This window comes from Mytilus californianus, unplaced genomic scaffold (genome assembly GCF_021869535.1).
Source record: "Mytilus californianus isolate M0D057914Y unplaced genomic scaffold, xbMytCali1.0.p SCAF_8, whole genome shotgun sequence".
Taxonomy (NCBI): Eukaryota; Metazoa; Mollusca; class Bivalvia; order Mytilida; family Mytilidae; genus Mytilus; species Mytilus californianus.
Window position 1 is genome coordinate 30959336 of NW_026262734.1, and position 23987 is coordinate 30983322.

General features: G+C 31.6%; 1 protein-coding gene across 4 annotated transcripts in view; it reads left to right on the plus strand.

Annotated features, from left to right (window-relative positions):
- LOC127712249 (leucine-zipper-like transcriptional regulator 1) overlaps nucleotides 1-23987 on the plus strand; it is a 37243-nt gene that overhangs the window by 418 nt on the left and 12838 nt on the right. Inside the window, exons 1-17 of one of the 4 annotated variants that reach the window (XM_052218570.1) lie at nucleotides 7-124; nucleotides 1712-1894; nucleotides 2548-2610; nucleotides 4205-4261; nucleotides 6183-6262; nucleotides 8273-8381; nucleotides 9400-9535; nucleotides 10946-11085; nucleotides 11539-11685; nucleotides 12621-12675; nucleotides 13251-13361; nucleotides 16068-16160; nucleotides 17552-17638; nucleotides 18944-19067; nucleotides 20546-20610; nucleotides 21689-21805; nucleotides 22936-23104. In XM_052218570.1, coding sequence (XP_052074530.1) covers nucleotides 1749-1894; nucleotides 2548-2610; nucleotides 4205-4261; nucleotides 6183-6262; nucleotides 8273-8381; nucleotides 9400-9535; nucleotides 10946-11085; nucleotides 11539-11685; nucleotides 12621-12675; nucleotides 13251-13361; nucleotides 16068-16160; nucleotides 17552-17638; nucleotides 18944-19067; nucleotides 20546-20610; nucleotides 21689-21805; nucleotides 22936-23104 — 1699 coding nt within the window. In that variant the 5' untranslated portion in view covers nucleotides 7-124; nucleotides 1712-1748. Of the gene's footprint in view, nucleotides 1-6; nucleotides 125-1711; nucleotides 1895-2547; nucleotides 2611-2637; nucleotides 2661-2687; nucleotides 2711-4204; nucleotides 4262-6182; nucleotides 6263-8272; nucleotides 8382-9399; nucleotides 9536-10945; nucleotides 11086-11538; nucleotides 11686-12620; nucleotides 12676-13250; nucleotides 13362-16067; nucleotides 16161-17551; nucleotides 17639-18943; nucleotides 19068-20545; nucleotides 20611-21688; nucleotides 21806-22935; nucleotides 23105-23987 lie in introns of those variants that run through there. The other 3 variants (XM_052218571.1, XM_052218572.1, XM_052218574.1) reach the window with 3 other exon arrangements.

Here is a 23987-nt window from a genome sequence, read left to right on the forward strand (position 1 = left end):
ATCACCACTTCCGGTCATTTTGTAAACACATGAAAGAATGAAAATTAAGGCCTCGAAAATCAGAAAATGCTGTTAGAATGTAGATGAATTGATAAAAAAAGAGAAGAAAAAAATTGCATTTATGGTATAAGATCAGTAAATGAGAACAGAGGGTGCCATTGGTCTTTGTTCAAAAAAATTTCACACAGGAAAAAGAGCCCACACATAAATTCATAATTCATAAACATGTATAACCACCTGACCACAGGGGCTTGGGAATGTTTTTTCCCAAGTGTGAGCATATAACATTCCAAAATAAGATTCCTGAGCCCCTATGATTTGGTTTTGCTTTTCCTAGCGTTTTCATTTGCCATTATCATTTGGTATAGATTCATATAACGTTCTAAAAAAAGATTCTGAGCCCCTAGCTGTGGTATAAATTGTTATCCATACACTGTGTATATATTTATTTGATAGTACGAGGCTGCTTTTTTTTGTTTAAGAGGAAGATACCTTTTGGTAATTAGATACAAATTAGCAGTAAAAAGGTCTTCTTTACGAAATTTCAGACTCCGTCAACAACGTGAATGTGCAAGTGCCAGTGGCGTATCCAGAAATTTTCATAAGAAGGGGCCCACTGACTGCATGAGAGGGGCCCTGCTCCAGTCATGCTTCAGTGATTCCCTATATAATCAACCAAATTTTTCCCACAAAAGGGGGGGGGGGTCCGTTCGCGCCCAATACACGTTCGCACCCCACACGTTCGCACCCTACACGTTCGCACCCTTTTTTTTTCAAAAACCTGATAAATTTTTAGATGTTTTGTAGATGTTTATATCAAAATATTTTTGTTTTCATAAATAAAAATTTGGGAATTTTTAAATGAAATATTGTTTTAAATTGATTTAATGATTAATTATTAAATGTTAATTATGTATGAAAACTGCTAATTGGTATTTATACACAGCCTAATATGGTGTTATTGTTGAGTGTTTAAAAATCATGATTGTTGTCATGGTTGTTTTAACTTGCTTTAAATGTAAATACTGCATGTATTTAGCTTGGTATGAGTAAAACTTTGAAGATTTTAAATAAAAAACACGAAAGATAATTGTTTTTAACAGCTTGGCTCCTTTGATCTCATGTGTGTCAGAATCTCACTTTATTCATAAACAATGAAAAAAATATTTATAGCAATACACTATCCAAAACATGATTACGAATTATTCAACATATAAAAAAAAATGTTGTCAGAATCCCATTTCCTTTTGAAACAATAAAAAAGAAATATTTATAGCAATACACTAACCAAAACATGATTAAGATTTTATCAACACCTAAAAAAACGTTGTCAGAATCTCACTTTATTTAGAAACAATGAAATTCTTTTTTTTATATATATATATAGATATATATATAGAGCAATACACTTACCTAAACATGATTAAAAATTATTCAACACAAAGGATAATTTTATGGGTGTCAATGGTTTATCTAGAATTTGTCACGGATAGTCCATATTTTCATAATATTTATTTGAGTATTAATAAAATTTAAAGAGAAATATACATGGGTTTTAGGGAAAATGTTTTTTGCATTGCTTATATTAATTACAAAATTATCTCAAAATCTTTCTGAAACGAACAAAATGCAACCACCTACTGTGGGCACTACTTTTTGACTAATGATATATATCATATATTATCATTGATACCTGTGTCTTTCTTTCCAGAAAAATGTAGCCTTGAACAATTGAAGAAAATTAGCCAATGGCGGTGGCTAAACCACCTGGTTTAGAATTTGACCATACTTGTTGGCCAGAAAATACAGAAGGTCTAACATTAGATTTTGGACCATTTGAAACTGTACATAGATGGACACGTATGCCAGAATGTGATGAATTTGTTGGAGCCAGGTATACTGCATGAATCTGCTTGATAATAAAAACCTACATATCAGATGAAAGTTCATAAGATAACCTCCAATAATACTTATCTTTATTGAAAAATTACACCCATAAGGGTCAAGCAAAAACAAATAAATACATACATGTACAAGAATACAACAAATGAACAGTTTCCAATATGGCAAATTTAGGGGTGGGGCAAAGAATGTGTTCTTATTTATCAAATGAATTAAGATCTTGTAATAGTGACACATTGTCTCATAGATAATTAGTAACTGTTTTAAGCTTTTCCATTAAAAATTCTAATTTTAGATGAGGAATTAAATTTGAAAAATTTCTCATATTTACATATAATACATTTTATTTATTGTTTAAAGGGTATATCGGTTTGATGTTCAGGATTTATTTTTTTATATCTTTAGAAATTTTATCAACAAATTAGAATATAGTTGCAATATCAAAGCAAAAGAAAAGATCAGTTTTAGGAAAAAATTGCTTTCAAGCCATGTAATTACCTATAGTGTTGGCCAAATGTTTTTTCCTCTCCCCAAGACTCTCACAGGAACCATGGGAATTCAGAAAAATAAACGGTAAAAAATTATTTTCCCAAATTTCAAGAGTGTTGAATAAGTCAAAATTGCAGAGTTTATTATAATTTTCAGGAGAAGTAAACATACAGTAGTGGCTTATAAAGATGCCATCTATGTATTTGGGGGAGACAATGGGTAAGTTTGGTTTACAAAGATGCCATATATGTATTTGGGGGAGACAATGGGTAAGTCTGGTTTATAAAGATGCCATATATGTATTTGGGGGAGACAATGGGTAAGTCAAGTTTATAAAGGAATAATCCTAAACAAGGCGCAAGAGACAAAGGGGACATTCAAAATCTCAAGTTAAAATCTATTAATGCCATGACAAAAAAGGAAAAAACAATGAAAAGATGAAGAAATCCACAAAACATAGAAAAATAAATATTGAGCAATACTAACCCTGCCAAGGGTTGAACTCAGATGCTCCATAAGGGTAAGCAGTTCCATATGTGGCACCTGTTGTGTATCTGTGAATATGAATAAAAGGGGATATAGAAGTAAATTTCATTCCCAAAACATAAGTGAATCACCTTCTAAACTTTAATAATTATTTGTGATGTTTAGATGTTCTTGGACTTTTCATATGTAATTTCTTGTTTTGACATTTTACTTGACACCTTATTCATTTGTTGTTTCATGGATGTTTAACATAATAATGAATTTTTTGAATCTGGAAAAATTTTGAATTCTGGAAAATTGATAAGATATGTATGATGAGAACTATCCCATTTAGGAGGGTAAGTCATGCATGCATGTCTGTGGGGGCTTAGTAAGTTTAGCATGGCTAACTCTCTTTAGTTTGGTAAGTTTTCTTCATACATTTCTTATAAATTTTTCCAGAATTTAAAATTATTCCAGATTCAAATAATTCATGGCTAACTCTCTTTAGTTTGGTAAGTTTTCTTCATACATTTCTTATCAATTTTTCCAGAATTTAAAATTATTCCAGATTCAAATAATTCCTTGTTTAACATGTTTAATGATTTTACCTATTTCAGCTCACAAGTAAAACAAATATTTGATTTTCTTTACATTTTTTATTTCATGATTTGCCTGTCTTAGTCTTTACTACCACAATAGTTTTATTGGTTAAACCATAGTACCAGTGTATGAAAATATCAGGTTTAATACACTAACTGTACAATTTAATTTTATAATTACTACAGATTGAATACATTAACTGTACAATGTAATTTTATAATTACTACAGATTGAATACATTAACTGTACAATGTAATTTTATAATTACTACAGATTGAATACATTAACTGTACAATGTAATTTTATAATTACTACAGATTGAATACATTAACTGTACAATGTAATTTTATAATTACTACAGATTGAATACATTAACTGTACAATGTAATTTTATAATTACTACAGATTGAATACATTAACTGTACAATGTAATTTTATAATTACTACAGATTGAATACATTAACTGTACAATGTAATTTTATAATTACTACAGATTGAATACATTAACTGTACAATGTAATTTTATAATTACTACAGATTGAATACATTAACTGTACAATGTAATTTTATAATTACTACAGATTGAATACATTAACTTTACAATGTAATTTTATAATTACATCAGATTACATTAACTGTACAATGTAATTTTATAATTACATCAGATTTAATACATTAACTATATACCTATTTTTATAATTACATCAGATTACATTAACTGTATACTGTAATTTTATAATTACAGGCACACAATGCTCAATGATCTTCTGATCTTCAACATCAAAGACAAATCATGGGGAAGGTAAGACATTCCGTCATAGCATTAATAGTATTATTTTTTTGTCTCTCCTGGGACAGAGTCATGGAATTGAGACTAAGGCATGCTTCTTCCAGACTCAGTGACAATGTCAGCAGCATCAACAATTTGTTAAAGATCATGATTAGTTCAGCTTAAGAAAAACCATGAATGGTAATGCAATGATATTTGGTATGCAATCCTATTAGCTTAAACACATTTCATTTCCATGGAAATGATTTGACTCAGCCCCCTCAGTCATGGTCCATGTACTTTGAAACTTTTGCAGTGTACATGTTTAAGTTTTTGATTAGGTCAAATTAAGGGGACTCCATTTGGAAAGTAAATGATTTGGTATGCAGCTTTATTTCAATTTGCCTATCTCATTTCCATGGTAATTATACCCCCCCCCCCTCAGTCATGGTTCATTCATAGGTTAGAATTCAATCTTTTTTTACAAACAGGCAAGACATATCTGTGTGTCAACAATTTATTTTTATGACCCAGGCGTCACCGGAGGGGGCATTAAGTGTTAGTCTTGTCTGTCCGTCAGTACATGCTTACGTCCCAAGATTGGTTTCCGTTCTCTAACCTTAGTTTGCTTCTACCAAATGTTATGAAACTTATACACAATGCTTAAAACCACATAACTCAGATCAAGTTCGAATTTGGGTGGTGTCACTTGTACAGTTCTCGAGTTTTGTCTCTTTATAATGTTACATGCAAAAGGGGGGGGGGGGGGGGGGGGATCATCTGTATCCCATGGACACATTCATCTCTTTATAAATGTATGGATTTAGATGATGGGAAAAAAACAGAGACAGACCTCTCATAATAATGATATGAATTAGGGGCTCAGCTACCAGGTGAAGTTATTTACAATGTAATATTTCAATAAGGCAATTGAAATCAACCGCCTTTGCAGATTTAGGAACATTGGAATTGTTACATTTCAAAGTTTTGAATGGAACTGATCAATTCATACATTTAACTGGTAAAGTGGTGTAGATTGAGTAAGGTTGTTTGGAAGAGACTCTCTTTCTCACCACTGCAGAAGTTCTTATCAAATAAAGTTTATTTTCTGATAGAGATTACTTCTGTTGTGCTTTCTGACCTTTGACTTACATTTTATATGATGACCTCTTGTTTTTTATGTGCCTGCCATGGCGAAGGGGGCATTTAGTTTTACCCTTGTCCGTCAGTCCATACCTATGTCCCAAAATTGGTTTCCAAAACTTATACACAATGCTTATTACCACAAAACACAGATCAAGTTTGAATTTTGGTGGCGTCACTTTTACCGTTCTAGAGTTATGCCCCTTTACGAATGGAAAAATCGCTGAATTTTTTGTTTCCGTTCTCTTACTTTAGTTTGCCTCAACCATATGTTATAAAACTTATGCACAATGCTTAATACCACAAAACACAGATCAAGTTTGAATTTTGGTGGCGTCACTTTTACCATTTTTGAGTTATGCCCCTTTACAAATGGAAAAATTGCTGAATTTTTCATTTCTGTTCTCCAACTTAAATTTGTCTCAACCAAATATTATGAAACTTATACACAATGCTTATTACCACAAAACTCAGATCAAGTACAAATTTGGGTAACAACGCCTTTACCGTTCTTCAGTTATGTTCCTTTATGATGTTTTATGCAAGTGCAGGCATCATCTGTGTCTCATGGACACATTCCCCATTTATTTACTAGACAGGTTCTCTAGGGTAAAGTAGAGACCTGTTGACTTAGAAGGCATTTATGCCAGTAAAATATGAAAACCTTTGGATTTATAAGACAGGTACTCCAGAAGAAGTTCGAAACATCTGTGCTTACAAAATCTTGTACATATATAGATTTAAAACATATATTGAGGAAAGTTGGAGATCACATGAATGTAATTTAACCCATTGATTATTTTGCTTGTAGGGCTTTTACAACAGGATCCCCACCAGCACAAAGATATCACCATTCTGCTGTAGTTCATGAAGGGAGCATGTTTGTATTTGGTTAGTACATATGTAACAGTTTTATCTTAATAAAGAGATTTTATATACCGTAGATTCATTTATTTTCCTGAGTACCAATTTTCGTGGATTTAGGAAAACTACCGGTATTTGTTAATATTTTATTTCCTTGTTTTGCAAAAGTCTGTATACAAGCTTATAGAAAATTTGAACTTAATTGAATATTTAAATTAATGGTTCTTCTATACCCATGAAATAGACGAAAATTGGTATCCCACGAATAATAATAAATCTACAGTACACACAATTTACTGTTTCAGAATCTAATGCATTATGGGTAATATTTTCGAAAGTGTTCACCAAAGTGTTGTGATTGGTTAAAAACGTCCTTAACAATTGAAATTCAACCAATGACTTATTTTCATTTTGAGGTATGAGCAATAAAATTACCCATAGTCCTTTAGATTCTGAACACCTTTAGACACTGGCCTATTCTTCAAAACTTTCATTGAAACACTTAAATTATTTGAAAACATGATTAAAGGGAATTCAGCGTGGACAGCGTAGCGGTGGGGGCATTAAGTTTTACCCTTGTCCGTCCGTACGTCCGTCCATACGTTCCAAAATTGGTTTCTGTTCTCTTAGTTGAGTTTGCCTCAACCAAATGTTATGAAACTTATACACAATGCTTATTACCACAAAACACAGATCAAGTTTGAATTTTGGTGGCGTCACTTTTACCGTTCTAGAGTTATGCCCCTTTATAAATGGAAAAATTGCAAAATTTTTAGTTTCCGTTCTCTCACTTAAGTTTGCCTCAACCAAATGTTATGAAACTTATACACAATGCTTATTACCACAAAACACAGATCAAGTTTGAATATTGGTGGCAACACTTTAACCGTTCTAGAGTTATGCCCCTTTATAAATGGAAAAATTGCAAATTTTTATTTTCTTCTAAATATCAAGTAAATTTAAAATTTGGAGTTTTCTTCCTTTGTCCATGATTATAGTTGAATCAACTACAATCAATGCTTTATACAATGCAATGTTTAATTTTGACTTCCACTGATAAAACACAGATCAAGTTGAATTTGGGTAGTGTCACTTTAACCATTATTTAGTTATGCCCCTTTATAAATCGAATGATTGCAAAATTTTTAGTTTCCATTCTGTAACTTAAGTTTGCCCCAACCAAACATTATGAAACCTATACACAATATTCATTACCACAAAACTAAGATCAAGTACAAATTTTTTGTTTCCATTTTCTAACTTTAGTTTGCCTCAACCAAATGTTATGAAACTTATACACAATGCTTATTACTACATAATACAGATTAAGTACAAAATTTGGTGGCGACACTTTTACCATTCTTGTTAAACTTTATTTGCCCTGTGCGGTTAAAATGGGTTTCCAGGTATTTGTGTTGACCAATATCTTCTCAACTATGATAGTGTACAATTATTCATTATTATAGTTCAAAGGAGATGTGGGGTATACATCAATAAGACAGCAACCCAAAGACAAAAATAGCCAAACGACATGTAGAGGGTTACATACAGTCTAGAACAAAAGACAGGTGTCCATACAGTTTGTCAGACTCATATCATCCAAGATCCATAAAACTTGTGAATAAATTTAACAGACACTTTCAACAATCTGCCATCAACAACAAAATCTCTGAATAACCAAAAAGTATGAAGATAAGACATAAGACAACCACTGACCAGATTCCTGACTTGGGACAGGCATATTAATTCTTTATATGAGTGTCTAATATTCATAAAAAATTGTAAATCCATCATGAGCAATGAATCAGTATATTACACAGAAAATTCATATATATATATTTTTTTTTGTCAATATGAATAAAATGAGATGTTGGGTATACATGAAAGGGACAACAATCCAATTACACAGCAAATAAAATACATCTTTAGTTTTTTTTACTGTATATTAAAAACAGATTTTATGTATGGGAAGGTGTCTAATTTTTCAATATGTTTTTCACCTAATTACATCATGTATAGAAGAATTTTTCTCTTTAGGTGGTTACACAGGAGATATACATTCAAATTCTAACCTGACCAATAAAAATGATCTGTTTGAATACAATTTTGATAAATGTCAGTGGTCAGAATGGAGGTTTGAAGGAAGGTATGTTGATTTATTTCATATGTTTATACTATGATCCTTGTTTAAAAAAAATGTTAAAGATATTTATGTGGGAATCAAAACTCATAATTCAAAGGATATACTACACCATGGCCAAAAGAAAAAAACCCTAAACACGACACAAAATACTAAAGTCTGAGCAACAATAGTCTCATAAAAAAGCAAGGATGAACTTGAGTGTTCTGGAAGAGTAAGAAGATCCTGTTTAACTAGTTGTAAGTGTTCTGTTAAAAGTAAAAGTCTTTTGATATGTGGTATTTGGTAAAGAGTCATGGAAAAAGACCTGAGAACAGGATTGTGGCTCGACTAATGAAGTATATCTGTGGTCTCCAAGTACAAAACATTAAAGAGAATATTAAAAACATCAATAAAACCCGCATATTGAAATGCATGAATATTAGAGCTTAGAAGATATTGAAACAGATTTAGTTTCATTGCATATAAAAGGTAAATGCTTTTTGGAGGACCTGTCATAATTGTCTTCAAATTCAAAATGTTAACAAAAGCTTTTTAAAAAATTTTGTATTCATGAATTTTCATTTAACTAACAAATCCAAATGTGGAACCAGAAATCTAAGGGTGGGAAGAACATATTCATTGATAGAGATAAGAGATAAGAATTAAAATGTGTATAACCTCCTTTCATGAATAGCCTGAGATGGTACTAGCTACAAAACTGTAACTCTAATAGTGTTTAGTCCTTGTTATATTTTCTGATTTGTGCAGACTGTCTGCAAATTGACCAAACATTTCAGAAGGACCTAAGAGCTACAGTTCTGCAGTTAAGATGACCCATGACCAAAAAGAAACTAAAAAATCAATAGGATCATTATGGATAATAGTCACATTGAAAATCAGTATATAGAAATGGGAAATACTAAAAGTAAATCTGCATCAATACAAATCCAACTTGAAAATTCTGGTGTAAAACTAGAACCAGTTTGTTCAAATTGTCACCAGAAATAATGTTTAAACTTTGAAAGACATAATCTTTTAACAGGAAACCAGTAGCTAGAGCTGCCCATGGAGCTGCAGTATATGGATGTAAGCTATGGATATTTGCAGGGTATGATGGGAATGCTAGATTGAATGATATGTGGACTGTATCCCTGTCTGAAACTCCTTTTTGGGAAAAAGTAAGCAGATAACTGATATAATATATTTTTTATTTTACAAAGTATCTGTTACTTTAAATTTTATCACATTAATCATAGTTCATATAGAGAGGTATAAGGTACCAGTAATTAAAATAGGATAAAACCAACTAAACAGAACTTCGGTGTGAGCCAAGGCTCCGTGTTGAAGACCGTACTGTGACCTATAATGGTTTACTTTTATAAATTTTGACTTGGATGGAGAGTTGTCTCATTGGCACTCATACCACATCTTCTTATATCTACTTATAACCAAGTTAGCTAGACCATTTTGTAAAATTATCTTGGGTACATCTGATAGTTTTTAACTCTTCTTTTATCAATAAAAACATCACATAAATAGATTGGGGGAGAGTGGATATTAGGTTTACACACCTTCAGACATTGATCACATGGAATAATAAATATATATATCAAAGTGTTTGATGCTGATCACCTAGACCATTGCTAGGAGGTCTACAGGAATGTTCAGCTGGTCTTTAGTAATGAGTAATGGTTACACTTTACGTCATGATTAAGATTGCCTATAGCATTGACAAAAGATTTACTCTCTGATATGTCATCAGTTAGAGCTACATTTAAAGAAACATATGCTTTTTTGGCAATGATATCATTTGACAGACTTTGGACAGGACAGTTCCAAAAAAGAAAAAAATTAATTCTCATTCCCCAAAGTATGTGTCTGATTTATATAACTTATTCCTTTAATTTTGAACCACTTTCTTGATAACTGGGCTCCTGTCCATGTGCAAGGCGGTAGAGTCAGGTAGATGACAATACAATATAAAAACAATATAAGCTGTGAATTATACAAATACTTTCAGTTTTTGAAACACTCTGGAAATGTATATGAAATATCATTGAATTCATTTGTAAACCAATTTCTGCATCCTTTATGTTGTATAAAGCTTGCCTCAAATCCAAGTAAGAAATTCTCATTTAGTATTACTTACTGTATTTTGTAGGTAAACCAGAAAGGACATATACCACCAACCTGTTGTAATTTTGTTTGACTGTATTTTGTAGGTAAACCAGAAAGGACATATACCACCAACCTGTTGTAATTTTGTTTGACTGTATTTTGTAGGTAAACCAGAAAGGACATATACCACCAACCTGTTGTAATTTTATTTGACTGTATTTTGTAGGTAAACCAGAAAGGACATATACCACCAACCTGTTGTAATTTTGTTTGACTGTATTTTGTAGGTAAACCAGAAAGGACATATACCACCAACCTGTTGTAATTTTGTTTGACTGTATTTTGTAGGTAAACCAGAAAGGACACATACCACCAATGTGTTGTAACTTTTTTTGACTGTATTTTGTAGGTAAACCAGAAAGGACACATACCACCAATGTGTTGTAATTTTGTTTGACTGTATTTTGTAGGTAAACCAGAAAGGACATATACCACCAACCTGTTGTAATTTTGCTTTAGCTGTAGCTAGGGATTCCATGTTTGTGTTTTCTGGACAGAGTGGTGCTAAAATTACTAATAATCTATTCCAGTTCAGATTTAATCAAAATGAGTGAGTGATATATATTGGTAAAGTATATAGGATGTCATTTGAAGACTACAAATGAATAACAGTGTTCTCCCCAGGCATTTATAGGACGTGACATATTTGAGATTTATAGAGTTTGGATGATACATGTATGGATTTTTCAGGACTTTTACCTATATTCTCTTTTTCTATATTGACTTAATAGTTCATATTCATAAGTAATTGCTCTATTTTGATAGATACTTTTAAATGTGTATAAAATATGAAGGGTAGCTCCTTTGTAGCCTTCTTAAAAGACATAAATAAGTGCATTGCAAATAGAAAAAAAATATATTCAAGGAAGGCCGAGGCTATTCATTAACTTATTTAGGATTTATGATAAAGATGACTAACACTGATGAGATGTTTAGTGTTTAAAAAATGTTCTATTTCTTTTAATTATACAAAGTTTAGTTGCATAATTATTTTGTTTTGTAGATGGACAAGAATCTCAACAGAGCACATATTACATGGTGCCCCACCCCCACCAGAGAAGAGATATGGCCACACAGTGGTGGCCTTTGACAGAAATCTGTATGTTTTTGGTGGTGCTACAGGACAGACACTTCCTAATGATTTACATTGGTATGTACAAACTGTTTCAAATAAAAAAAAATAAACTTGGAATGAAAGTATACAGGGTCAGTGCTTCACATTAGAAAATGATATGTCAGTTTGGTATAGTTGTAGTATTTAAATTTTTAAAGGTGTTTGTATTTGTTGTATGTATTATCATTTTTCTAATTATAGGCCAATTATACTTTCCCCAGCCGGTTGATTATTTTTTATAATCAATGTGAGGTTTCGTTTAATCTCAGTTCTTCATTGGTCTAAATCTATTTATGACGTAAAATTTTCTCTCTTCTCTTAACTTGCTATTGTTACATTACAAAAAAGGCAACTATGCCTGATGCCTTCACACTGAATGAACACATACTTTAAAATTTCCGTGAAAAAAAAGATAAAGCTTGCTCATATATTGACTAAAAATTTTTAAAAAAACGATTCCAACACCGAATATCATGCAGTACGATATTTCTCCACTGATGACAGTTAAATTTTAAATATAAATTTGTTTTACTTAAAATCAACATGCATATAATGTAGTTAAGTTTTTCTTGATTCAATGGTCATAGTTTTATATATATGCATGGCAGACAATCAAGGAGCACATCAAGAACATGAAAATATGGTTAGTAAAACACCAGAACTCTGACAACAAAGGAAAAAACAAATACTGAAAATTCAGAAGTCTAGCGATGTTTTTATTATTGCAAAAGTTGCAACAAGAATGATTGCAAAAAAATAAAAACTTGCATTTAAATTTTGACAGCATTATTTCAATGCAGCGTTCCTAAAATAGCAAAACTTAATCTCTCATTTGTTTCCAACAATGAGTGCACACAAAAATTTCTGAATTTACAGTATTAACAAAGATAGTTATAGGCCAGAAATATATTTCCTCTGATTTTATACAATTATTGATTGTACATTAATCTAAATATTTTTAATAATTTCAGTTTTGATTTAGATTCTCAGACCTGGTCAGTTATTTACCCGTCCTCTAATAGTCAGGTATGGTATATTATATATCAAGAATTTTTTTTTACTGTTTATTCATTGGATGTCTACCAGCTAATACCATCATAAATATATTTTGATATTCTTTTTTTTTATTAAAATATACAGCTGTAAATTCTTTAGCAAAATAAAAAAAAATGTCAAAGCAATTCTAGACATCTTGAAAAGAAATGGTATGATCTGAATATCTAGGAAACTAGTGTATTGAACTGGATAATATGAACAATAAATGGGTAGACTGAACTTCTTCAAATCAAGACATATAAAGCAAAGTAAGGTATATTCATAAACCTTTATGCATAAATAGAAACTGTGTATTCATTACTCTTCATTGGGTACCAATTTTCATAATTGATTGGTGGTTGGTTGCTTAATTATGGTTATAGGTGTACAGCATATTTAAGTGTTCAATGAAATATAGTTTTATAAAGGCTTGTGTGCTGAACTTGTTAAAACCTTGAAATTAAGACTCTATGAAAATTCAACTTTGCCGCAATCCATGAAAATTGGTACCCTTGAAGATAACTGAATCCACAGTATGCTAATTGCTTTATATTTTATTTTTCTAGGTTCCAACTGGTCGACTCTTCCATGCTGCTTCAGTAGTGGGTGATGCCATGTATATATTTGGTGGTACAGTAGACAACATTGTCAGAAGTGGAGAGATGTATAGATTCCAAGTAAGATATTGTATTCATTGTTGTTTAAATTACAGATATAGAGAATATTTCTGTGAAAAAAAAACAAGTGGGAACACTGTTGAGAGTAATAAGAGATAAAAATGCATGTCACCATCTTATGGTGTTTATATATCTCAACTTGTACAATTCCCTCGTGTATGTAACAATGTATTAGATTTTAGCGAGAGAAATTTATATATTACTGAAAAATTATTACACCAGGGTTTTCGATATCATAAACTAGTCAAAACATTTACTAAATTTTATCATCGGTTTAAGGACATCATTCGTAAATATAACTCAACATGCAGACATCTTATACGTTCGGGTATTTCACATCCAATCTTTTATGGTTATATTCTTTACACAGCACAAAAATGTCAGTATTCACCTCCAAAGCTAACAAAACCTTTAAACAGACTTATTAAGAAGGGATATAGTTACGATACTGTTGTCAGGTCATTAAAGATTGCATATTTTGGCTTTAATATTGATTCACTTATAGGGTCTTTGCATCGGAATTAAACATATTTATTCTAAAACCAGTTGTTGGCATGACACGGGTTATGTTCTTCTCATATATTTTATGAAGGTATAATACTAAACCCCTAACAGGAGGGATTGTGCCTGATATTCATATGATGAAGACATAATCTTTCAATCAGTTTAATTGAGGTCTGGAGCTGGCATGTCAGTAACTGCTAGTAGTCTGTTGTTATTTATGTATTATTGTCATTTTGTTTATTTTCTTTTGTTTCCTATTCTGACATCGGACTCGGAGTTCTCTTAAACTGAGTTTTACTGTGCGTACTGTTGTACGTTTGTTTTTTTCTACATTTGCTAGAGGTATAGGGGAGGGTTGAGATCTCAAAAAACATTTTTAACCCCGCCGCATTTTTGCGCCTCTCCCAAGTCAGGAGCCTCTTGCCGTTGTTAGTCTTGTATCATTTTTAATTTTAGTTTCTTGTGAATAATTTGGAGTTTAGTATGACGTCCATTATCACTGAACTAGTATACATATTTGTTTAGGCCAGCTGAAGGACGCCTCCGGGTGCGGGAGTTTCTCGCTGCATTGAAGACCCATTGGTGGCCTTCGGCTGTTGTCTGCTCTATGGTCGGGTTGTTGTCTCTTTGACACATTCCCCATTTCCATTCTCAATTTTATGAGCAAAATTTACTTCACTTGACATTTTAAACATTTCTTTGTTATTTAATATTCCACACACACTGTTTTTTCACTATTGCTTTATACATAGTTTTATTGTTTGATAACAAGAAATGATAAATATACATTTTCCATTACTTAAATTCACAAAAGGGAGCCAACTCATGCAAAATTACAGAAATGGAAACTTATACAATTTTTGGTATTCACAATAAGAGGGAATTTCCTCAAAAATGGTTTTCCATGTGATTCTCATTTTCATGTAATCTTTTGCAGAGGTTTTTTATATGAAATTTTGCAATTATTAGTCACTAACTTCTGTAACACTTTTCAGCAAATCATTTCAAGAATCTTGAATTGGCTAACAAAGTATATTTGATCAAAAGTTATTCCCCTTATTAGAGACAAATACTTATATGCTGCAATGCTGAGCTACAGTGACAAATAACTTATTTATGATTCATTACTGTTATAAGCAATCCCTTTAAGTTTAATATATCTTATTAGATTACAAATTTGTTTGAGTGAAATAACCATATTTACACAAACATTAGTATTACTACGCACAAATTGACAAGGAATAAGACAAAGGTTTTATTAAATTCTGCTAATGAGCTTGATATTGCAGTAAACAAGTGCTACATTCCAGTAAGGAATGTTGTATCCAACTATAGCTATAGATTCAGACATTCGTAAAAAAAGAGACAGAAGATAAAATAAAAGATAAAAAAACTTTACATGGCAAAAACGAAAAATACGAAGAAATCCACAAAACACTACATTGAAAACTAAAGACTGAGTAACACTAACCCCACCAAAACGGGGGAGGGGGAAGTCAGGTGATCAGGGAGGGTAAGCAGTTTCTGCTCCACAAGTGGCACCAGCAAGTACAAATCTGGCAATAAGATGTCACAATTGAGGAAAAGAGGTCAAGATAGTGGTTACGACAATTTGAACATATCAATAGTAATCTGAGTCACAGAGATGATTGTAACACAGAGAGACACACAACAGATCTTCATTTTGTATATTAAATGATTACACTATACTTAGGACTAATATTAAAGAAATTATTAGTCCCCTACCGACAAAGTCGAAGGGGACTTTAGGTTTGCACTCCGTCAGTCTGTCTGTCTGTCTGTCAGTCCAGCAAATCAGTTTTCCAGACTTTTTTCTTCGTGCTTGAAGATATTGATTTGATATTTGGTTTATTGTTTTATCATGACAAGCTACAGGTCAAGTTCAATTTTCATGATTTTAGATTTTCTCTTTGTTCAGTTAGAGCCCTTTCCCTAGAATTTATTCTACTTGAGATTTCCATATAAATGTTTGGAGATGACAACTTAGTCCACAAATTGCCATATTGACCTCAGTGCCATGGATTATTTCTTGAATAGTTCTCAGTTACATAAACTTTTACCAAGAAAACTTTTTAGACAAACTGTGAGGTAATTCCACTTCACACAAAGTAAGTTTTGTAATTTAAATTGTATGCTAAATTGATATTAACCAATATTCCTTTTTATGTTTCTTTTATTCAGTTCTCCAGATATCCTAAATGCACATTGCACGAAGATTATGGAAAGTTGTTGAAGAATCAACAGTTTTGTGACCTAAATTTTATGGTCGGCAAGGTAATCATTTTCATTTGAATATTTACTGTAAAATTAAGTGTTACATTTCAGAAGGTAGCATGAAAGATTGTATTTTTAATGGTTTGTGGAAACATTATTAATTTATAGTTTGAAACTTTGAACAAACAAATCAATGAAAGATTTGTGTTTTGTTCTGTATTTAAATTCATTTTGTATTACCACAAAATCTATGATAATTGTTTCTCATTTTAGAAAGTACTGTTTATCCTATTTGTTTTTCATTTATTGTTATGCCCCTGATGCGGGGCATTAAGTGTTACCCTTGTCCGTCCGTCCTGATTGTCCCGAAATTGGTTTCCGTTCTCTAACTTTAGTTTTCCTCTACCAAATGTTATAAAACTTATACACAATGCTTATTACCACAAAACACAGATCAAGTTTGAAATTAGGTGGCGTCACTTTTACCGTTTTTGAGTTATGCCCCTTTATAAATGGAAAAATTGCTAAATCTGTTGTTTCCGTTCTCTAACTTTAGTTTGCCTCAACCAAATGTTATGAAACTTATTCACAATGCTTATAATCACAAAAAATGGTCTTAAATTAATAACGTGAATCCTGCATCTGTATGTGGAAGTTAACTCATGCATATTTACAAGCGAGGCATCTGTGGCCCATAGTCACATTCTCCATTTATTTTGTACTTAAATCCAGCTGTTAAGTTTTTCTCTTTTAAAATGATTTACATTTGTCATGTTAGTGCCTTTTATAGCTCACTATGCTGTAAAGGTTTTGCTCATTGTTGTAGGCTGTACAGTGACCTATAGTTGTTAACTTCTATGTCATTTAGTCTCCAGTGGATAGTTGACTCATGGGCAATCATACCACATCTCCTTATTTTTATACTTATACAATTTACGGTTCCTTTTATTATCCTTTACACATTATATACTGAGACTCAAATAGTTTCAGAGGTAAATATTTTTCATAGATTGGGAATGTTTTTCACAGAAACTTAATATCTTTGTTTTGATAAATTCTGCATATAAGCCTATCTGAAATTTGTGTATTGTTGAACACAAGAATTTTGGTACATCTGTACCCATGAAATCCATGATTATTGATACCTGACTTAATATATTGAATCCACTGTACATAAAAAGTCACTGCATCTTATAGGATAGTAGTGGAGAAATTAAATCCCATGTTTTTGGTGTTGAATATTTTAGGAAAATATGAAAAATCAAAGCATGAATGGCTTCGTTAGCATAATTCAGAATAGTTTATATATTCAAAGCTTACATATTTTCTGGTTGAATATTTCTGGTTGATAACAGTGTAACTTAAAACATTAAAGTTTTACATTTTATTAACTGATTATTTCTGGATTATATAAAATTAAATCTGAAGTTGCCTTGGTTCTATATTTTTAGGACAATGTGGAGATAAAAGCCCACATTTCTGTGGTTGCAGCCAGGTCATCATGGCTTGAAGAAAAAATCAGGAATGCCAAAGAACAGGTAATTAATGAAAGTTACAAAATTGTACTGATTAGTTAAAATATTTATATTACTAACAGATGGTCAATATTTTATTGTCATGTACGTAGTTGAAATGACATTCAAATTTCTTTCTTTTGTAAAATTAAGAAATTTAGTTACACAGTAAGTTCCTCGTTAAAATTAAACTGCACACATATAGTTATCTTTCAAATTTAGGTGTTATATGCACTCTGCAGTTTTATCCCTTACATTTGTACATATTTTTTCTCATTTTCTGGAGAAAAAAACATTTTTGTTTAAAATAAAGATATTATTCGTCCTGCATTTAAAACAGCTTGTTTGTGTTAATGTCCTGTGACATTTTTCTGCTATAGATACATTGATTGATGTTTAACACCACTTTCAGCACTATTGGCTTTTTCCTGGCAGTGAGTTTTTATTGGTGGAAGAAGCCTGAGTGCCTGAAGAGAACCACCTACTTTTGACTGGAAAACTGACAATCCTAGTCAATTAAGATTGGTTTCGAATATGCTGGGTTCGAACTCACGACCTCAGTGTTCACTATAGATACATGTAGTTTATTATTCAATGAAGAGTAATCTTTTGTTATCACGATCATGTTTTCAGCTTTGTGTTCCCTTATAATAGATGAACTTTTGCATTTCACAAGTACAGTAAACCAAGAAATTTTTAAGCCCCGTTAATTAAATTTTTAGCTATTTTTTATATCGATCATTATGTATACAGTTTAAATTTTAGTGTTTTTCAATACTGTAAATTCAGATATTATTTTTGAGATTTTTATTTATAGGAATAATGGGACTGGATGAGGTTTGCAATGCATTCTGAATTTGAAACATATATTTATACAAGGATTTCCGTTAAATCACAATAATCTTGCATTTTAGTCCATTCTTCAAAAATCGCAATAATAAATGCACGCAATAATTTCTGAATTTACAGTATTTTTTTTTAATAATGTGTTATACATGGTAGAAACATTTTTGCCTCATTGAATACTACTACTTTATAAGGAAACATTTTGAAATAATATGAAAAGCAACATACATTTTATACATATTTTTCAAGAATTCCTTTTTTTCTTTTTTTTTTAACTGATTTGTCAATGAAATTTACAGTTTACCAAGTCTTTTTATGAATTATGAACCTACATCCTGGTCCTTTTAGTGGTCACATGGTTAGGTATGCTGTAGATTCCTTAATTCCACAGTAAGATCAAACAGCTGCAAGTACATGTATTACATTTTTGTACCAAATTTATAGAATGACTTTGGCATTGTAATTTCAATTTTAATATTTCAGAGAAGTCAAGAAGATATTCAGTCTACCGAGCCAATTACAATCTACCTCCCTGATGCTGATCACATAGCTTTACAGATGGTCCTGTCTTATATATATACTGATCGAATACTCCCTACTCAAGATGGTGAATATTAAATCTGTGATATAATTAAGAAATAATTCATAGGGGCTTGAATTTATTGTGATTTTATCACGGGTTGGCCCTTTATGCTAGATATTTTACCACGAGTGACAACGAGGGGTAAAATATCAGCATAAAGGGCCAACCTGTGGTAAAATCTATATAAATTCAAGCCTATATGAATTAGTTCTATTCTAATTGACAAAGACAGCAATTCTTTTGATCGAAGCGCTTTATGTGAAGGGAAAATATTGATGTAAACGACGAAGAAAATTGAATAAGTGACATTCTAAAACGATACACAATAACATACTAAGACAGATTTGGATGAATTTAATTGACTATCTTACTTTCATTTAAGAAGATATGGACATTATACAAATTCTTACCATCGTTTGTTTATGTTTTCATGTTTTGACGACTTTCAGATTCCCATTCGTTCATTTTCCCGTAAAATCCTTACATTCTTACATCATCGTTCAATGATGTCATTTACACCATCTGACATGAGGTAAGTCATTCATAAAAAGCATATGATGTGGGAGTAGGATTGGAACAGCCCAAACAAATCAAGACATTGCCTATCAGCTGACATATGAATATATTCAAATTTTACCATGGGTGTGTACTCAAAGCATTTGAAGAACGTCATATTAGAATACACAATTACTTGATGAAGTAAATAAGTGACATTTGAAAAGTTGATAATCCCTGAGGTCAATGGCCGAAGTTAATGTTAGTTTTTTTTTAAGTCAATTAAATTTTATTCTAAATTCTTAGAAAAAAATCTATTTAAGACAACTATATACCAAAACCAACTGTACATCTAACATTTTACCCCAATTATTCATGTAAAAGCATATGGTGTTTAGCGTGTTGAATATCAATGTTTAACCTTTTCTACAGGTTGCATGTGACATTTAGGGGGTGAATTACTATAGAAACTATACAAATTAAATTGTATTTTTATGGATCAAAAAAGTGCCCCAGAATATAAGATACAACATTAGGGGAAAAAATGACACCTTACATTCTGGAAAATATGGTATAATATTGAACACTGTGTGGATTTCACTTTGATATATTCATGCACTATACACATGATGGAATCCTGGGGTTCCAAGAAAGTTCAAATGAAAAAATAAAGAAAAGTAAATGTTTGGGTTGAGAATTATAAGGATTAAACATATTTTTCTAGCTGTTATCAATGTGTAAACTTGGCCTTTGACTCACAAACTTTGACCTTTTTTAGTTTGTGTGTTAATTGTATTACCAATAGTTTGAATTATGATTGAGGGTATGCTTAGCACAACAAGGCATGCATTCTTGTTAAAATCTACCATTATATGTCATTACTGAAAAAGCATATTGTATATGCTTCTCTTATCAATCTCATTCCTGCTGTAGTTGAACAATTGTCTACTGGATTTTTGACTAAAACCCAAAATAGTGTAAAGAACCAATATTTTTTTTTATTACAGGCCAAGAACATAATAGTAATGAAGTGATATTAATGATGATGGATGTGTATAGATTATCTATTAAGGTAAGTGGCATTAAATGTCAGAGCTCTAGAGAACTTTACAGATATTGGATGAAAAGCAGAATTATTGGTCTAGATATCACTGTGGATTCATTAATTTTTATGGGTACTAATTTTTGTGGTTACTAAAAAAATGCATTTTAGTGGATATTAGATTTTGTGGTTTTGAAAAGACTGCATAAAACCTTATAGAAAATTTGTAATTTGTTGAACATGTATATGTGGTTCACCAGTACCCATAAATTCCACAAAACTTTGTATCCAACAAATAATTTGAATCTGCAGTATGTCACAATTAACACTACCAAAATGACTCTTTTTTTCTGTTTAAATCTAGGATACATTGATGTTTGCTTTGATTAATAATTTTCCGCAAAAATCTTGTACTTTGATTAATACCTGTATTGAGAATCAGCAGGAGAAAAATTGTCAATCTTACACAGTTCACAGAAGTCAAGTGTATCTGTCATACGTGAAATTTAATATTCTATTGACGTTGAAGAATTTCATGAAAGGAAATCAGTTTCTCTGTTAATTATAAAGGATGAAATACTTCCCATGGATTTTTGTGTTAAACTTTAATACAGTATTTGGCAATATGTTTACTAGTTATTCTTGGAAACAATTCCTTGAACATCTAAAATTTTAGAAATTATAAAAATATTGCTCACTAATTATTAAATATTTGCATGAATTTTGCCCTCAATGTCTGTAACATTCTAAATATTTTCATAAACATGATATCTATGTCACAATGCTTTGATATGATGTCATAGTTAGAATTGATTGTTCAATGACATTATTAATACCAATTGATCTCAGGTCAACCGGTGTAACTCATTCATAAAAAAACAACTGAAGATTGGTCTATTGCAAGCATGTTAAAGAATGTTGTAATACATCTTATCACAATCTTAGGCTCTTGCAATATAACATGCTGCTCAAAGTTTATTCCTTATATTAAAACAATAATAAGATAACATGTAAGTACATATGTTCTTTTTTTTAAAGGAGTGTATTTTCTGAAACATGTTTGTGTGTCAAAACTTTAAAATAAAATTTATGTGTCATTTCTTTTCAGTTCCAAATGGGCAGACTAGAACAACTTTGTATACAGTATTTAGAATCTTGTATTAACCATAAAAATGTCTTGGTTGCTCTTCATAATGCTGCTAAACTAAGTCTTGATTCAATAAAGGTTTGTACATTTAAAATCCTTGCTACCAAGTTTTATTTGAGATCTACAAGTGTATTGCAGAGTAATTCAAATCTTTTGTGATCTTTACTTTGCCTAAGAGCTATAACATCCTTTTAACAACATATCGGCCGTTTTTCACATTTTATATTCAGAGAATGTGTTTCAATATACCATGTAGTTTAAAGAGATAACAAAGAAATTGAAAAAGGCCAGATGGTTGTTATGAACAAGTTTATTACTTTTTATTTGAAATTTAATAAACAGTATTAAAAAAACATTCAGTATAATAAATTAAATAGACTATGTTTTCTTGGGATAACAATCTGTTCTATCACCCTCTCAGCTATGTGTTATTTATATAATATTTTACTTACCAGGACATATAATAAGATATATTGTCTCCTGAACATTTGTTTTCTCTTTGTTGACCTACTGTGGATTCATTATTAGTCATTGGATACCAATTTTCGTGGATTTCATGGGTAAAGGTGAACCACAACTTTATATGTTTAATGAAGTAACAAACTTTCTATAGATTTGTATGCAGACTTTGGCAAAACACCAAATCAAATATCCACGAAAATGCAGGTTTTCCTCAATCCACGAAAATTGGTACCCACGAAAATAAATGAATCCACAGTATGACATGTATTTGGAGAATAGGATTGTACTAATTTAAATTGTTTTGTGGAAGATTTTTTAAAACAAATTTATTGACTTTAACAAAATATTGATTACTTTATTCAACATATGTTCCCCTTTTGCCGAAATTTCAAGATCCAGTAATGTGAATGTGTGATGTCATATTTTGTGGAATATTCAACACCCATTCAGTGAGTAGGTGGTATACAGCTATTACCTGTGCAGTCTGCCTGTCCATCCTTTTTCAACTTTTGCTTTATATTACTCAACCAGTCAACTTCTGTATTAAGGAAAATTTTGGGTTTTTAGTTTTTTATGTTGATTTGAACTGTAAGCAATGGTGAAACCTGACAGGCAGTCAATTCTAGTTAAAAAATATTTGAAATTTTCATTATAACTGTTAAGGGCAAAGTTTTTTGTAAGTATGTAATTACTAGTGGGAGATACATCACAGAACAACACATGCATCTTCTTGTTTTATTTTATAGGAATACTGTTTGAAGTTTATAGTAAAGGAGAGTAACTGCAACCAGATTGTAAATAGTATGGAGTTTGAATCTCTAGATAAACCACTGATGGTAGAAATTATCAGGAGAAAGTTATCTCCCCCTCATTCTGTCAGAATATTACCAGAACCACTACAGGATCAGGTGATGGGTAAGTTTCATAGAATTATCAGGAGAAAGTTATCGCCCCCTCATTCTGTCAGAATATTACCAGAACCACTACAGGATCAGGTGATGGGTAAGTTTTATAGAATTATCAGGAGAGAGTTATCTCCCCCTCATTCTGTCAGAATATTACCAGAACCACTACAGGATCAAGTGATGGGTAAGTTTTATAGAATCATCAGGAGAGAGTTATCTCCCCCTCATTCTGTCAGAATATTACCAGAACCACTACAGGATCAAGTGATGGGTAAGTTTTATAGAATTATCAGGAGAGAGTTATCTCCCCCTCATTCTGTCAGAATATTACCAGAACCACTACAGGATCAAGTGATGGGTAAGTTTTATAGAATTATCAGGAGAGAGTTATCTCCCCCTCATTCTGTCAGAATATTACCAGAACCACTACAGGACCAAGTGATGGGTAAGTTTCATAGAATTATCAGGAGAGAGTTATTTCCCCCTCATTCTGTCAGAATATTACCAGAACCACTACAGGATCAAGTGATGGGTAAGTTTTATAGAATCATCAGGAGAGAGTTATCTCCCCCTCATTCTGTCAGAATATTACCAGAACCACTACAGGATCAAGTGATGGGTAAGTTTTATAGAATTATCAGGAGAGAGTTATCTCCCCCTCATTCTGTCAGAATATTACCAGAACCACTACAGGATCAAGTGATGGGTAAGTTTTATAGAATTATGGGGAGAGAGTTATCTCCCCCTCATTCTGTCAGAATATTACCAGAACCACTACAGGATCAAGTGATGGGTAAGTTTTATAGAATCATCAGGAGAGAGTTATCTCCCCCTCATTCTGTCAGAATATTACCAGAACCACTACAGGATCAAGTGATGGGTAAGTTTTATAG